Genomic DNA, 16,816 nt, shown 5'->3' with positions numbered 1-16,816 from the left:
GAACCTCAAGAATGGGGCTGGAAGCTTGAAAATGAAATCCTGGAGCCCATAACAACGTTATAACCTCCAGCACCAGCCGAACTACTAAACACAATATTTTGCAATTGCAAAAATGGTTGTGGTTCCCGCTGTGGATGCAGAAAATCAGGGCTACTATGTTCTTTAGCTTGTGGCCAGTGCAATGGACAAGCTTGCCTCACCGCTCCACTATATCCAAGTAATCCCGATGAAGAAAGCACATACGATCCTGAAATTCTAGCAGGTTTGGAAATGAATATGACCGATAATGAGGATGATGACAATGAATTGAATATTTTAGAGCGACAACAAGAACAATACGACGAAGAAGAAGATAACTAGCTTCCATTCGCAATTTCATTCGATTCACAAATTATTTTAATATTTAAACTCACATTTTAATAAATATGAGTTTAAATATTAAAATAATTTGTGTATGCTAAGGTGGTTTGGGCATTTGGAGAGGATGGATGATAAGAGACTGACAAAGAGGGTTTATAAGGCGAATGTGGATGGAAGAGCCGGTAGGGGTCGACCGCACCGAACCTTCGAATGTCAGATATCTGACATTCTCAGTAAAAACCAGGTCAAAAGTACCCGGAACCGGAGGGAATGCATGAAAGGATTAATGAAGGTTGAGGAAGTGCGAGAAGTATGCCAGGACCGTGCAAAGTGGCAATCTATAGTCTCTGCCTACCCCTATGGGATAAAGGCGTGATACTATGTATGTATGTATGTATATATGTATTTTAATAAATGTATAACATGCCATATTTAATGATAAATAAAGGTATATCTAAAATATATTTCCTTACTGTCTTTTTATTTTAAAATATAATTAAAATAGATAATCCAGAATTAATAATATACTATAGTTGAATAATTAAATATAAATAATTAATAATAATTACAGAAATAGTGGGCATTGTTTAATAATTATAATTTTTTTTGTCAATAATTGACTTTATACAACGTACTGATAACCGTAACTCACGCTTGACCCTGCATTAGCTCATATAGACTGTACGCTGCGCACTCTTCGCGCTCTACCTCAAAAAAGGTTGATCGTATAAAAAAAAAGTTTAGACAAAAGTTGTAGAGAATTTTATACTCTATCTGCTCTCGGTTCCTATTGCTTAAAATATCATTTAAGCAATAGGAACCGAGATATTCGCGAAAAATCGTTTTTTGTGACCTTTGACCTTCAATATCTTAAGACGCGGACACAATAGCATTTGTGACTTTTGAGACAATATTTAGGGCGACAAAACAAAGGTTCTTACCAATTTCCAGCTTATTATCTTTCATTCCGAGGTGAAACCCCTAATATGACTGGGTTATAAATGAATATAATCTTTCATTATATGTACCTCCAATGGTGCAAGTCTTTCTAAAATGATATTTCTGCTATAAACATGATGTGGAGTATTTGTCCTTAATGGAATTATTTGATGTGAGCGAGTCCAGAGTTCCAACATTCTATTACAGAGCAGAGCACGCAGCTTCTACTAACATTGTTACAGCTGAAGTATGTATAGGCTCTTGGGCCGTGGTCTAACATGCTGTACATATAAGATCAAGGGCTACAACCTGAAAAAAAAAAAACAAACACATTATGCTCAAATTAGAATGGCAATATATTAATATTGTGTCACACGGAAAGCAGATTTATGTATTCAAATCTTCCAGCTGAATTAAATGTAAGAAACCTTCAAGCATATGACACAACATTTTTTAATCAACAATATCCTTGCTAGTTTGCTCTTAAGTTGCCACAGCCACATGCTAAAGTGTGTAGTAGGTAGTATACAGACTCTGTTCGCTGTCTCCACGCAGTTACCAAGAACAGGAACTGAGGAGCGAACTAGAAGTTTGGCGGCAGTTAAACTTGTACGATTAAAGAAAAATGTGCTTACCAAACGAGGCGCTGTCCATTGTTGTATACAATGGCGAATCTGCACGTTCTCCAACACCATGGACCCGCCAGCAGAGCAACAATTAATGCAAAAAGCAATTTCCATTTCGTATCCGTTATCAATGCCAGGTAAATTGTTACATCAGTTCACATAGTCCAGAAATCACAGCCAGTGTATGTCGATATCGTAATCAATCGCACAGAGTCTTTATAATATCCGAATCGTCAATGATATAGTGAGAGTCAGAGAATTATAATATATTATATGGAAAGTGAGAATCTAGTTTATTTGTCTCTGATGAGTGAAGTGTGAGTGACATTAAATTGAATTGAACAATGAAGTAAGAATTAGGGATACTACACGACTAGATTCTGGATCGATTATATCGATCATTTATACAAAAATCGATTTTATTCAACATAGGGTTATTTTTATTCGGAAAAATATTTAGCGGGACCCTTATCCCGGAAAATCTTTCACACGGGCGGATCCGATAGTAATTCAATATGGAGAGAGTTTGAGGCCCCGGATGGAGGGAGAGAGAAGAACGCTACTTTTTATATGTATAATTCATAAATATTTTGTACGACAGAAAAATAAATGTTCGTATAATATATTATGCTCTGCTATCTGTACGAAGCCAGAGCGGGTCGCTAATATAGAATCTAATTCAACAAAGTAAATCAATGTGAATTAAAAACTAAACAAAAAACTTTTTTCATAGACGACTTGATCTATAATCAATTTAGTCCTAAAACTAACTACTTATTTATTTGAGACGCATCCACTGCTCGATAAAATATTATTATAATAATTAAAGAACATATCGCCTCAGAAATCGAATATATTAAAATGTTTCAATAATTAATTATCGGTAATTAGATTTATAGTTTTGTCGAACCGGTACATCTTTATATACAATTAGTTGTAAACATGTCGGCGACTTTGACTTTAAGTCGTTACAATACTTTTATATATTCGTTTTGGATGTAGCAGCTTGTCCGTTTTATACACATATTTGCAAATAATATAAAGAAATGCATAAATAATTATGGAGCTAGTCACACCTTTGTTGGTTCTGGGGCCGTTTTTGACAATGTCCTTTGTTCCATACTGTTATTTGGCGGGGACGCGAGATCTCGTCCTTTCCGGATGAAATCTTTGGTACCGAAATATTATTCTCATAATACACTCGCACTTTTCTTTGGACTTTTCTAAAGTTATGTGCGTATTCTTTGTAAATTATCGCTTGCTTTAACGACGATGGAAAACATCGTATGAACGCCTGCGTACCTGAGAAGTTTTTAATAGGAATTTTGAGGGTGTGTGAAGGCTACCAATCCGCACTGGGCCAGCGTAGTACACTAAGGCCTGCAGTGAGACAGTATACAGGGCTGATATTATTATTATATTTTTAAATCTAATCTGACAAAGAAACTATTCAAAATATTCTTACATATTCTTCACAACCAGGTTGTTCGTTAGGTATTACATCACTATCTTAAATGACGGTGATAGAAATAAAATTTCTAAAATTTTACTACGTTCCCACGTTTGATTAAATTTAGACTGTTTATTTATCATAGCTAGAGCCAGATGTATTTCCGCGAACCAAGAGTTTTTATTAAACAAACAAACGGAATAATTTTATGACGAACGATGAATGTTATCTATAAACCTAATATTGATATTTGGTTTCATGTTTAGTATCAGGCTGGAGTCTGGAATCTGGAGTGTCAGATATGGCGATAAGCACGCCCCCTATGGCATAAGAGCTAAAATTGGTCGGTTGGCCAGTGTTGAATGGTCCATATAACCCAATTGCCGGCTTCTCTTTATGTAGAATTTGATTATCATTACAACGAATTGCAGGCCGCATTCATGCATATAAGTACCTATATTGCACGTTGAAAACAAAAGTGGCATTATACGAAATTTGACGGTATTGAGTTAGAGCGACATTTGAAGTCGCAACAGGTCACTTAGGGTATCACTAGTTGTCACAAGTGTCTCTTCATACTTTTAAGTTTTGTGTTTGTTCGTTAAACATAAACTGACAATAATCCAGTTCGTGTTCAGTCGTCAGCGACAATTAATGTCGCTCTATCTCAATACCGTCAAATTTCGTATAATCCCACTTTTGTTTTCAACGTGCGATATGTTGTGTTGGGTTCACTTTCGGAAAATTCCACCCTACGCCATTGTAGTTGGCCCTTGTTGCACCAGTGCCTTGGGGAATAAAGATGATGTGACATAATTTATTTGATATATCTATACTATATAAAGCTGAAGAGTTCGCTTGTTTGTTTATTTGTTTGCAAGCGCTTATATCAGGAACTACTGAAACGATTTTAAAAATTATTTCACTGATAGGAAGCTACATTATTGCTGAGTGCTATAGGCTATTTTTATCCCGGAATAACTTTTACGGGGGCGGAGCTGTGGGCAAAAGCTAGTGATATACGGATTATCATTGGTTCAAAAAATAAGTTGATCAAAGTGAAGAGGGCGACGGATCGGCTGCGAAACAGTAGGCCCTGTGTTTGAGTTCCATATCTTGGGTTCGTTTGTGACCAACAATTAATACAGGTTTGGGAAGACAGGTAATTCTTAAAAAATAAACGTAGTTTCAAAAAAATAAATGATTTTGGGATAAAGTTATTAGTGCTTGCGCTACACTCAAGTTAATATCATTGTCGTTAAAGCCCTGCATTTAATTAGAATTCAAATATCAAAATAAACCTTATGTCGTCAAATCATCGCGTTAGTTATGATTTACACTTCAGCTCTATGAATGTGATTATTATACAAAAGTAAACTATACTGAACGACTGAGACGAAGGCCCGCAGGTCCAAAACACGAGGCACGTCTGGCTTTTCAAAGATATGTATATCGTATAGTGTATCCATTGGAGTGAAATCAAGCAGGCTCAAGACCGTGCGGTATGAACAGTCACTGTGGATGCCCTCTGCCCCATTTAAGAGACATAAGACCTGAACGATAGTCTACCAATTATTATTCGCTTTAATGGTGAAGGAAAACATCGTGAGGAGACATACATGCCTGAGAATTCTCCAAGAACTCGTCTGCTAACTCCCAGTAAGCCAGCGTAGACGGAGGCCTAAACGTGCTCAGTACAGAAGGCCCGTGCTCAGCAATAGATAACACAGGGCTGGTCATCATATTTTATCATTATTAATGCCATTAGACATCCGTGTAGCTTACTTGACGTGTAGTTTCTACTTCATTAACAAGATAGTTTTAATAAAGTTTACTGTGTTTACGATCTACATCCTCTAGTTTAGGAACGGTCTTACTTAATAGTTAATAAGACGTAATGCATGTCACGTCTCTAGGGACCCGAGTGATGTGAGGTCGACCTCATTAGTGTTAAATAGATTTCCCTCAATCAAGGAAGGTTAGTTTTACTGGTGGTAGGTCTCTCATATATGAGAGTCCGCCTGGATAGCTACCACCGCATTGTCCATTTCCGCCGCCAAGCAGCAGTATGTAGTCACTGTTGTGTTCCGGTTTGAAGGACGTTGTAGCCAGTGTAAATACTGGACATAATGAGACTGAACATCTCATGTCTCAGATGTCGAGTGCAGTGGAATACCAAACAAGAGTTTGTCATTCAAGGTGTTGGATGGTTTTTCTACTGTTTATGAGCGGTCGTATCGCTTACCATCAGGCGAACGGCAAGCTCGCCTAGTCATTAAAAAAAAATGAGCGGTCCCTCCGATTGTTGCTAGCTGGTTTTCATATCAAATGAATGTCTGTTACACGAAATAGGTCCACTAAATGGCCATCGAATGAGTGAGTGGTAATTACTTTGCTGATGGTAGGATATATTTTATATCCGCCCGGATGGCGACCACGTTTGTTAGTGGGGGCTAACCCCTGGAATTACTGTACCGATTTTGAAAATTCTTTCACTAATGGTAAGATACATTACTCCTGAATCCTATAGGATACTTTTTGTCCTGGTAAAATATTTGTACCGGAATAGCGTTTTCCATTAAGGCGGAACCGTTTGCAAAACAAAGTATGGTATGGAAATTAGACTATACATCATAACAGATAATAACATCCATGTTTTGATTGCAATCTGCCTGTAATTAAACACCCTGTAATTACTGGAGTGATCGATTAATTATTGTAATCATCATAAGACTTTAGGGTTTACTTTCATCTTTATCACAAGGAAGCCTGTTTGAAAAATAATATAATAAAATAGATTATATTGTAGATAAGTATGTTATTAAAATTTTTAGCTTTCTAAAGAATTATTAAAAGCATCTTTGTTGACAATAATTTGAACTCTATGACGCTCTTGTAACCTGAATAAAAATCTTTTCTATAGCAACTAATAGTAAATAAATTAGGACAAATTAAAGTTAAAATTGTTTTAAAAAAAAATTATCTATAAAAAGATTAAATTATTAAATATCTTACCAGGCATTGAAAGTGTTAATCCAATGTAAAATCACATCACAAGTTAATCACTTAAAAATAAACCTTACCTAATGCACGGAAACACATTTTTACAATAAAACATCGAAAAGTTCGCGCCGTTTGAAAAGAGAAGGGAGACCGCGTGCGTCCTCGCTCGTGGTTTACGGAATACTGAAAAACAGGCGTTAGGGGCAGTGCTGGACTTAGCTGAAAAGAAAATATCGTTTGGCAAAAACTCATATTCTGATATAAATTATCGAATCAATTTATCTTTATATTTGTCACTAAATTTGGAAGCAATATTTATGGCATTTAAATTTGGAAATTAAGTAGAAACAGAATTTGTTGAAATTGTATTTCTATATAATGTTAGTGTAATCGTTTTAAAAATTGTAAGCAAAGTTGATTAAATTATGAATTGTAGATGCAATCATAATATTAAATTGATAGTGTATTTGTCGTCAAATTATAGTACAATCGTATTGTATTAATGTTGAAATGGTTATGATAATTACCGAATTATCCTTCTAATTCCCACACTGGGTATAAGAAACAGCATGCTTAGTAATGCCAATAATTGATATATTGTTAAGAAATGGGAATAACTATGTCTTGTATAAATTGGTTCGCGAATAATATTGGTTCAGCGTGGGATGTAATTGTTTTTGGATTTGTTTTGACGTAAATATATTGTTTTTCGGTTGTTTTCTAAGGCTAAGAATTTTTAGGCTAAGAATTGCCCGCGCTCTCCGTATTTTTGGAATTAGAGAAGACCTATAAATTATCCATACATATTATCTTTGTATATTACAAAACAAAGTAATTCAAAAACTACCAATGGATTTCGATAAAATTTGTAATGGAGATAGTTTGAGATAAAAGGATATAGGCTACTTCTGAACCCGGGAAAATGTATATAGCAGGCCTTTAATACGGAGAACCTTTTGATGGTTTGAGTTGGTTTCCATGTCGAGGAAAACTTTGTCTGGACTTATACTTAGTATTTTTTTTTCTGAAATTTGTCCGATCGCCTCAATCATAAACATTCACAATGCAAAAAAATCTTTGATACCTTATCGACTTCTAATCGCAGTCAAGTTTCAACTCATCGACGGCACAATAGAGAATTATATAAGAAGTCGGATTTCCGAGAAATCTCCACCTAAATTTGCTGCCAAATATGTTCAACATTCCCAAATACTTTCATAAAGCAATCAGATGCAAGAGCGTACAATTAATGACGTACTTTGAGTGCAAATTAACTGAGTTTCGCGTTCCGTCCAACGTTTTACTTCTGTTTGTTGGATTTTAGTTGCGCTTAATTAATAAACAGAATCGCGCTAATGAGTTGATTTACTGATGTTAAAAATTAATTATGTTTATTTTCGTATACTTTTACTACTCTTTAAATCTGTAATGCTATGTTTATTTTTAATCAGTAATACCATGTTCGAAGCGGCGATAGCCTAATTGGTTGCAGAAGATACTGCTGAGACGAATGTCTGCTTCAAAACTAAAGAGCACACACCTCCGACTTTTCTAAAATTATGTGTGTACTTATTCTTTGTGAAGTATCGCTTTAACGGTGAAGGTAAAAATCGTGAGGAATATCTGAGAAGTTCATATAAAAAATCTCTATGTGGAAGAACGCGGCATTTTTTAAAGTCGACAAATTCTTATTTCATACCTTTTCGGGATAAAATAAAGATTCCACTAGATCTCATTTTAAATCTATTTTATGAATACAAATTTATCGGCTACCCTTCAATAATGAAAAAGCACTTGAAGAAGAAAAATCCATTCCTATTTTACAATAGTCCGTGCATAGTAAATAATGGCAATATTTGGTGCTCTAATCTATCATATTCCGAATATCCATCAAAAATAGAAACGCAGAACCTAATGCAGGACAAAGCCATACTTCCGACATGTGTTTCCGACGACGGCGACATCCGTTTCCATTTGAAACGAATGCTATTCATAGTGGATTTAAATCGATGCTAGAGAGTGACACCGATAGGAGGATTAATCGATTTAAACTTCATATCGATTCTTCTATTGTTTTTAGAGTCGTTATTGGTCTATAACCTAGTCTGATAATTATTTATTTAGTCGTTATTGCTAAGTTTTTTTGTACCACTGTTTTATTTTTCCTTTCATGTCTGCCTCGTTGGCGTAATTCTAATTGTACGCGGTACTACGAATCCTGGGTCAGTCCAAAATAATAGTGACTGGGTTTATCCATCTTAAAAAAATACTCTTAAACACAATACCTACTTTATTGATGAACAAACAAGTGTGTAAGTAATTTTCTTCCTTAGTCAGTTAATTTCGATTCAAATTATCAAAACCTCCAATCATACTTATAGTCATACCCCCTTATTCATAGACGTTTTTTATCGAACGACCGAGTAAGGCTGTGATAACAAGTTTGTTTCTCAGTGCTGACGGCATGGCAGTCTTCACAGTGCGTAGACGTAGGGCCGTTGTGATTGGCTAATATTGAAATACAACAATAATAACCAATCACAACGGCCCTATGTCTATTTCTCAGTGCCGTTGGTCACTGAAAAACAGGCTTGTTATCACAGCTTTACTCCGTCCTTAGATAAAAAACGTTTATGAATAAGAGGGTTAGAATAAAGAAATATAAAATATTTCAATAATAGCGCCATTCGTATATAGCAACAGGTAACTTCAACAGGTCACCTTTAAAAAATCTGTTTCAGAGTATAACAGGTGTGCCAATATTATTTCAAAGTAACTTTTTAAACATTTTACCTGTAAAATATCGACTTTATGATTTTTTTTTGTGTCATGGTGTTGTGCGAATAAATAATTTTATTTGTATTTGCACTTTTGAGGAGGTTGTGTGATTGGTAAGGGCAGATATTCGTCCACAAATGTTTAGAATATTTTCATAGAGAAATTTATTACATTACTGAAAGTTCGACGAGCATGAGATTTGGCTAATAAGAAATTAATAAATAATAATAATAATATCAGCCCTGTACTATATACTTGCCCACTACTGAGCACGAGCCTCCTCTACTATTGAGAGGGATTAGGCCTTAGTCCACCACGCTGGTCTAATGCGGATTGGTAGACTTCACACACCTTCGAAATTCCTATAGAGAATCGTCTCAGATGTGCAGGTTTCTTCACGATGTTTTCTTTCACCGTTAAAGCGAACGATAAATTCACAAAGAATACACACATGATTTTTTAGAAAAGTCAGAGGTGTGTGCCCTTTGGATTTGAACCTGCGGACATTCGTCTTGGCAGTCCGTTCCACACCCAACTAGGCTATCGCCGCTTTTTTAAGAAATTAATATTTAATGAATATTTTAAATGGTTACCAACAGTTAATATAATAGAAGGGAGCTTGTTGGGCAGTTAGAAATAGCACTGCAATGCAACATTTTAATTTGAACTTCCAATGTTACTTACACATACAAGGATAAAAAATCGGTGACCAGAGGCGGCCTTAGGGAGAGGCGAACCAGGCAACCGCCTGGGGCTACGAGGTCTCTGTAAGCGCGAGCTATCAGAGGCCTCGTGCGATATCTTGAAAGACCTTTTTTACGATCTTATCGATAAAACTTAAAACCAGGATCTTTTTTTTATTCCGCCCGAGGCTTTGCGAAGTTTTTTTTCTTTATCCTGGGGCCTCGTGTTGGTTAAGGCCGCTACTGTCGCTGACCTGCACTTCCAAAACAATATTTATTTAATTACTAGTTGCCCGACAGACGTTGTCCGGTCTTAACTATGAATTTGCAGCGCGCATTCTGTCAATCGCTGACAGTTATTTCAAACAATTGACAGTTATATAAAATTTATATTTTCGTTAAGTTTTCTAATTTTCCGCGTAATTCTTTGAATTTTTTCTTTCATAAGAACCGTCTACTGACAATAACAAACACAACAAAAAAAAAAATGTGAAATCGGTCAAGCCGTTCACGCGTGATGGCGTGACCAAGGGAAATAGGGATTAATATATTATATATAGATGTTTACTAGCTTACCATGTCATAGCAAATCATTACCAGATTAATATCCGCAATGGGACGAAATGATTGCATGAACACAAAGAACAATATTCTGACCTTTCCGACAAAGCGCCGAGGGGTAACCGATGTAAACGGTTCCAGACGATCGCGTCTGAGGCGGTAAAACTGAGGATGGAAGTTTTTCACTTGTGCGATCTTGTTTAGTGTTACCGACACGATTTATTTTGTCTTTGTTTTTTATAATGTATTATGATGGTTTCATATAAAGTTTTGTAATGAGTTTATTATCTTGGAAAATTTAATCAACACGTATATTAAAGAAGCATGTGGACGCTACTTAGTGTTTAAATAAGCGTTTTACAAATACAATAGTCTTAATAGAAAAGTAAAATTATTGTATACGTCTAGGAGACTGGTAAAACGAGCTGAAGGAAATAAAATTGATATAGTGTTGTTATACATATTTTATTTGACCATTACTACTAATTGACATTTTGAAATAGGTCATAAGAACAATTTTGTATCGATAGTCATACTTCTTTATTTGCATTAAAATTAAACTATTTTTCTGATATTAACGCGGTTTTAATATTTTACTTTACTCCCGAGTCGACGTTTCGAAGACTTTGCAGCCTTCATGGTTTCTTCCATCCTTTTATTTGCAATAAAAAAAATCGTACCGATTTATCGTTATCTATAAATTGGCTTATTTAATAACGTTTATCTAGAATGTAAAACGTAAAGGACGCCGCACCCTCAGGATTGTCCATTTGCAATTCGAGACCAATCGGGTTCGCGATGCACATACATACGATGTTTATCGAAAGCTTAGGATTTGCCCGTGACTTTCTCTGTAGTCTAGTGTAAAATGTATAGAAATGGATAGCGACCATTGTGGTTCATCACAACGAGGTAGGTCTTTCTTATGCGAGTCGATATATCGCGGGCTTACTAACTAACTTATATCGGAAAAATGAGATTTACAACTTTCGTATTAAAATTTTAAAAGATAATAAGTCATGTTTTCCTCTTTATTTATAGTTTTTATACCGAATTGCATCGCAATCTGTTGAGTAGTTTTGAGTTTATCGTGTTCAGACAGGCAACCTGATGCGGGGGACTTTGTGTTATAATATGTTGTTTAGAACATTTTAAGAGCAACAATTCATACATGATTGAATGAATTTTCCCCGTTTTTGTAATTTTGCATTGATGCTGAATCTTAGGGCATTTATCTCATACGGTCAACGAAAGTTGTGATGACGTGCAATTTGTATTCCCAAGAGAGTTGTACATTGATAAAAAGGAAATTTGCAGCGACATAGATAAAACGTATTGCGTTGACCCTCGCTACGAGATTGAGTTGGGAGATTCTTGTAGCGAGTTAACAGTGGTGAAGGGTGCATAGGACCCTATTCCAGCCGGCTTCCTTTTCCGTAGAATGTATGTAGAACCTAATCATCATCAGAACGGACATCATCATTGCAGACCGCATATATGCATACCTGTACCTTTATATGTTGTGTTGGGTTCCTTTTTCAAAAATTTCACCTTTCGCCGTTGCGGTTGTATGTAAAGAAAAACACAGGGACGCATATCGACATCTACCGTTAGCTTTGCTACCCGTACTTTAGTCTCCTACGTGCCCATGCTCTATACCTGATTACGAATATGAACAATCTGCTCATCACGTAATTTGGGAGCATAGTCTCCGGCATGAAGAGCCCAACATCACGTTATACAGTATGCAATTAACATCTAGGGTTGTATACTACATGGACATTGTAGAGATTTGATGGAATTTCTGTGCTTTCTGGCGTTTTTGTAATGTCTATTATTGGAATCAAATCTAACAGCATATTTGAACCCCTTTAGTTTAATTTTTATACGAGGTGTAACAATTGACTTATGTAGTTGTAAATGTCCTTGTATTTGAGGTTAAAGCGCCTCCTTAGTTAGTTATTTTGTCTCCCGCATTGCTATGAAGGGAAGTGGGCAATTCATCTTTCCAACTCCTTCCTATCTTTTTTATTAGTTTAATTTCATTGCGGGATAAAGACAATTTAGTGTTCCCTGAGCCTCGCCGAGCTCACCGCTTGGTGTCATAAACTGCTGATTCTGGCTTACAGGAATTATATTAAGTATGAGGGCGGGAAAGTCTCTACCATACTCCATAATAAAGTATTGTACGTTATTTCGGGTAATTCTCAGCAACAATAAAGGATACAAAAATGGCGGCAAGTATTCAATAAGCCTGAGGATATGTATTTTAAATTGTATACATTAATTTCGTTTTTATTGTCCATTCCCTCCGCGTCAGCGTTAACAAAGTATTTAAATGATGAAAAATGGTACCACGAAAGAAATAATTAGTCTTTGAATCTGATATTTTGTTCGTCAAAAGTAATTTTTTTTTCTATAAGCAAAATAGTAAAGTAAAATTACTTTTTACTTAATAATTTACCTATGTATTATATTTTCCAAAAAAAACAAGTGCCATCCGTATGTACGGTCCGCTGAGTTTATTTAATCCCATAATATTATAAGTGACGATTGTATTATCGCATCGTATGCACATTTCAATATTGGACCACCCACGTGCTTTCTTCGCAAGTTGAGAATCGAACTCAATAACATCGTGTAATGATTTCTTATGTTTACGTGAATGTTTGACATTGAATTAAAACTATTTTTCGGATTTTATCGCGGTTTTAAATATAAAATGTATGAATGAATGTATGATATGAATGTATGATGACCAATAGGTCATCCCCGTGACCATGAAGGCTGCAGTTTTCGAAACGTCGGAAGAAAATTATAATGTTAACGCGATAAGATTTGTAAGGATTTTTTCAAGTTATGTAATAAGCCACAGTAGAGTGCTTGTACATGAGACGATACAAAAACCCAAAACATTAGTAAATACTTATTGAAACTAGCCAAACAAAATCTATAAATAATGTTTCTATACAATGACGAAATAGTCACAACGGTATCAAAGCTACACTATAATGCACAAAGTCCACAGTTTCTTATTAGAAAAGGTTATTTGTCGGCCAGACTTTGTTGGATTATTGGTAAAAAGTTAGTGTTTATATTGGTAATTTGAAACTTTTGTTCAAATATTGGTCGGTGGCAAATGTGATTTATTACTTACGAATATATTTTACGTAGTTTGTAAGTTTTGCTTTTGTTTACATAGTGAATTTTTTACATTATAGTTTCGAATACCAATGGAGTAGATGTCCCAAACAAATTCTCGGTTCAAATGTTATAAGTATTTTAATGTTATGCATATATTACTTATGTAGCTTAGACGCAAGGGTATGGGAAAAGCAAACAGGGCCCTTATTCTGTATGATAGTGTCAACGCGTAACGCGGCCGTGTCATGTTATCTTCGGGAAATGTGCGTGGAATGGTATTCTGTAAGTCAAATTTCTATAGTCCTAAACATGACGCGTTGTGTTACGTGCTTGTTACGCACTGTTAAAATAACGTGCGGGATAGAGAATAAGGCCCCAGGTCGTCAAAGGTTTGGATAAATAGTCCAATAATTTAAGTCAAATCGACATGTATTTTTTAATATTATAATGACTGCAAGTATAATAACCGAGTAATTCAGTTCATTTATTTTGAAAATTTACAACAAAAGTTTCCAATCGCAATATTCCTATAGAATTGAAACTACGACTATTAAATTATTGATGTTAATTTAATAAAATGTACTTTCATTTTACCTGCATACCTGAGAAGGGGCCTTATTCTCTATCCCTCACGTTATTTTGACAGTGCGTAACAAGCACGTAACACAACCCATCATGTTTAGTACTATAGAAATTTGGCTTACAGAATACCATTCCACACACATTTCTCGAAGATAACATGACACGGCCGCGTTACGCGTTTACATTATCATACAGAATATGGGCCAAGTTCTCTATAAGAATTTTAAAGGTGTGTAAAATCTACCAATCCGCACTAGGCCAGCGTGGTGGACAAAGGCCTTATCCCTCTCAGTAGTAGAGGAGGCCCAGCAGTGAGAAAGTATATACAGGGCTGATATTATTATTATTATTACTTTTATTCGAAATATACTTACATCCTTTATAATATGCTAGTCTGTAAAAAAAGAATATTAGTTTTCTCAGTAAATGATTAATTTATAATATTATAAGAAGTAAATGATTTTTAACTTTAACTATTAACGATATGCACCACTGACGCTGCAGAATAAGCCCGCTGGAATATCATAACTCATGGCAGACTGTAATCAGACTACTTGTGTGTAATTTATGCAGGCTGGGCAAACAGAGCTGGCCTTTGTTTGTACTGGGCGGCAACTGGACGTACGGCAAACATTCTTAATGTATATTGGTCATGTGTGTTCGAATATGGTAGGTCTAGGAATGTTTATTGCAATATCAAAAGTACGCATGTTCTATTCCATGGATTACAAGGCTATGTTATTTTCTTCAAATCTCTACTTCTTAAGTATTTTTTCTTAAATTTTCCAGTTACTTATATTCATTTATTTATACTTATAAACTTGTTTTAGCGTTAAGAGGTGGTTAAGAATTGCTTAAATAGCAGATAAAAATATCACCGGCTTCCTAGTTTAAACCTTATTAAGAAGCAAGATGGCGGGTTTTGACTTACAGCTGATCGAGGAAATTTGTGTTTTAACTGAGCATAGCTTTGTGAATTTTTTGTAAGTAAAACTGCAAATAAACAGAAGTGTACGGTCGTAATGCCAGAGGCATTTTTTGCCAGTCCACTTTAGAGTGGTGCAGAGATAAACAAGGTAGGTGAATCCATAAATTATAATTTATACTTTATATTTAAACAAAATGTGCAAAGAAAACATAATAATTAAGCCTACCTTACCTTAGATACTTACTTAAGTATAATGAATGCTTTGTGATATTAACAAAATTATAGAAATTAGTGCTGCAAACGCTTTCTATTGTGAACCATTCAAAAAATCTAAATTCGTTTAACAAGAACGGAGGGAATGTTCTAGAAAAAATTGGCAAACGAATCAGGACATTTATCATGCTAAATAAAATTCTTTGAATAAAAGTAATAGACCAATTGTTAGTTATACGACTAGTTTTTCATATCCGCACGGTTCGTGGCAAATTGGTATAGAACCCGATTCGACCCGAAGCTCTCCCTCGGGAAATGACACATCACGGGAACGAATCCGTGTCCAATATCCGATCTAGTTCCAGGACTTGGAGTTTTACGAGTATAGAGATTTGTTACTTATTCTAAATCCTACTGTCATTATTATAAAGATTGTTTTGAAGGTCCAATTCGACGAATGAGTGCCTCGGTGGCGTTCCAGGACTTGGAGTTTTACGAGTATAGAGATTTGTTACTTATTCTAAATCCTACTGTCATTATTATAAAGATTGTTTTGAAGGTCCAATTCAACGAATGAGTGCCTCGGTATCGTAGTTGTTTTACGTGGACTACTTTCGCTTTGAGGTTCTTGGGTCGAATTCCGTGTTGGGCGAAGTGATATTGAGTTTTTTTTTCTGTATTTGAAAGAATTTTACGTCAAGTATATCAGCTATTGTTTCTTTTATCAAAATTATTACGTTTGTGTTGTAATTTGTGGCTTTTGCTTTAGCGACATTTGTGTTTTGACAATTGCTACTGCTTTTATTGTTGGTAATGGCAGTTGCAGACTAAAAGCTAAACTAAGTTAGAATACTTAACTCGCACAGTTGAGAAAATTACAGATAGAACATTCATAACTTTACATAATATGTGATATGGATATAACTGGGAAAAGTGTCTGAGCTATGTGAGCCTAATTAACTTAGATTTTGGTCGGCAACCCGCATTAGCATTGTGTTAATAACTAGCACACTATGGAGAAGGAAAATGTTCACTATTGGACGTCCAAAGGCTGAAGAAGAAGCACTACTATAATAAATGTTATCTTTCTTTTCTTTTTCTATATGAACACGGCAAGGCGACTTGCATCTGATGGTATGTGGAGTGAAGTCTAGTAGAATGACGACTGACGAGAGATGATTACCGCTCTGCAGTCGACACAATGCCGAACCTTTGAAACCGGCGATAGCCTAGTTGGATATAAGCGGCGATAGCCTAGTTGGGTGTGGAACGGTCTGCCAAGACGAATGTCCGCAGGTTCAAATCCCAAGGGCACATACCTCTGACTTTTCTAAAAAATCATGTGTGTATTCTTTGTGAGTTTATCGTTCGCTTTAACGGTGAAGGAAAACATCGTGAGGAAACCTGCACATCCGAAAAGTTCTCTATAGGAATTTCGAAGGTGTGTGAAGTCTACCAATCCGCACTAGGCCAGCGTGGTAGACTAAGGCCTAATCCCTCTCAGTAGTAGAGGAGGCCCGTGCTCAGCAGTGGGCAAGTATATAATACA

General features: G+C 35.6%; 1 protein-coding gene across 3 annotated transcripts in view; it reads right to left on the bottom strand.

Moving 5' to 3' along the window:
* LOC115440175 overlaps positions 1–6,548 on the bottom strand; it is a 32,306-nt gene extending 25,758 nt beyond the window's left edge. For 2 of the 3 annotated variants that reach the window (XM_030164371.2, XM_030164368.2), the window contains exon 1: positions 6,459–6,548. In XM_030164371.2, the coding sequence (XP_030020231.1) occupies positions 6,459–6,477 (19 nt within the window). In that variant the 5' untranslated portion in view covers positions 6,478–6,548. Of the gene's footprint in view, positions 1–6,390 lie in introns of all 3 variants that reach the window. The other variant, XM_030164370.2, reaches the window with a different exon arrangement.
* Positions 6,549–16,816: the final 10,268 nt, after the last annotated feature.

The sequence above is a fragment of the Manduca sexta genome, chromosome 21, assembly GCF_014839805.1.
Source record: "Manduca sexta isolate Smith_Timp_Sample1 chromosome 21, JHU_Msex_v1.0, whole genome shotgun sequence".
Taxonomy (NCBI): domain Eukaryota; kingdom Metazoa; phylum Arthropoda; class Insecta; order Lepidoptera; family Sphingidae; genus Manduca; species Manduca sexta.
Note: the sequence above shows the minus strand (reverse complement) of the source record. Positions and strands in the feature narration are given on the sequence as shown.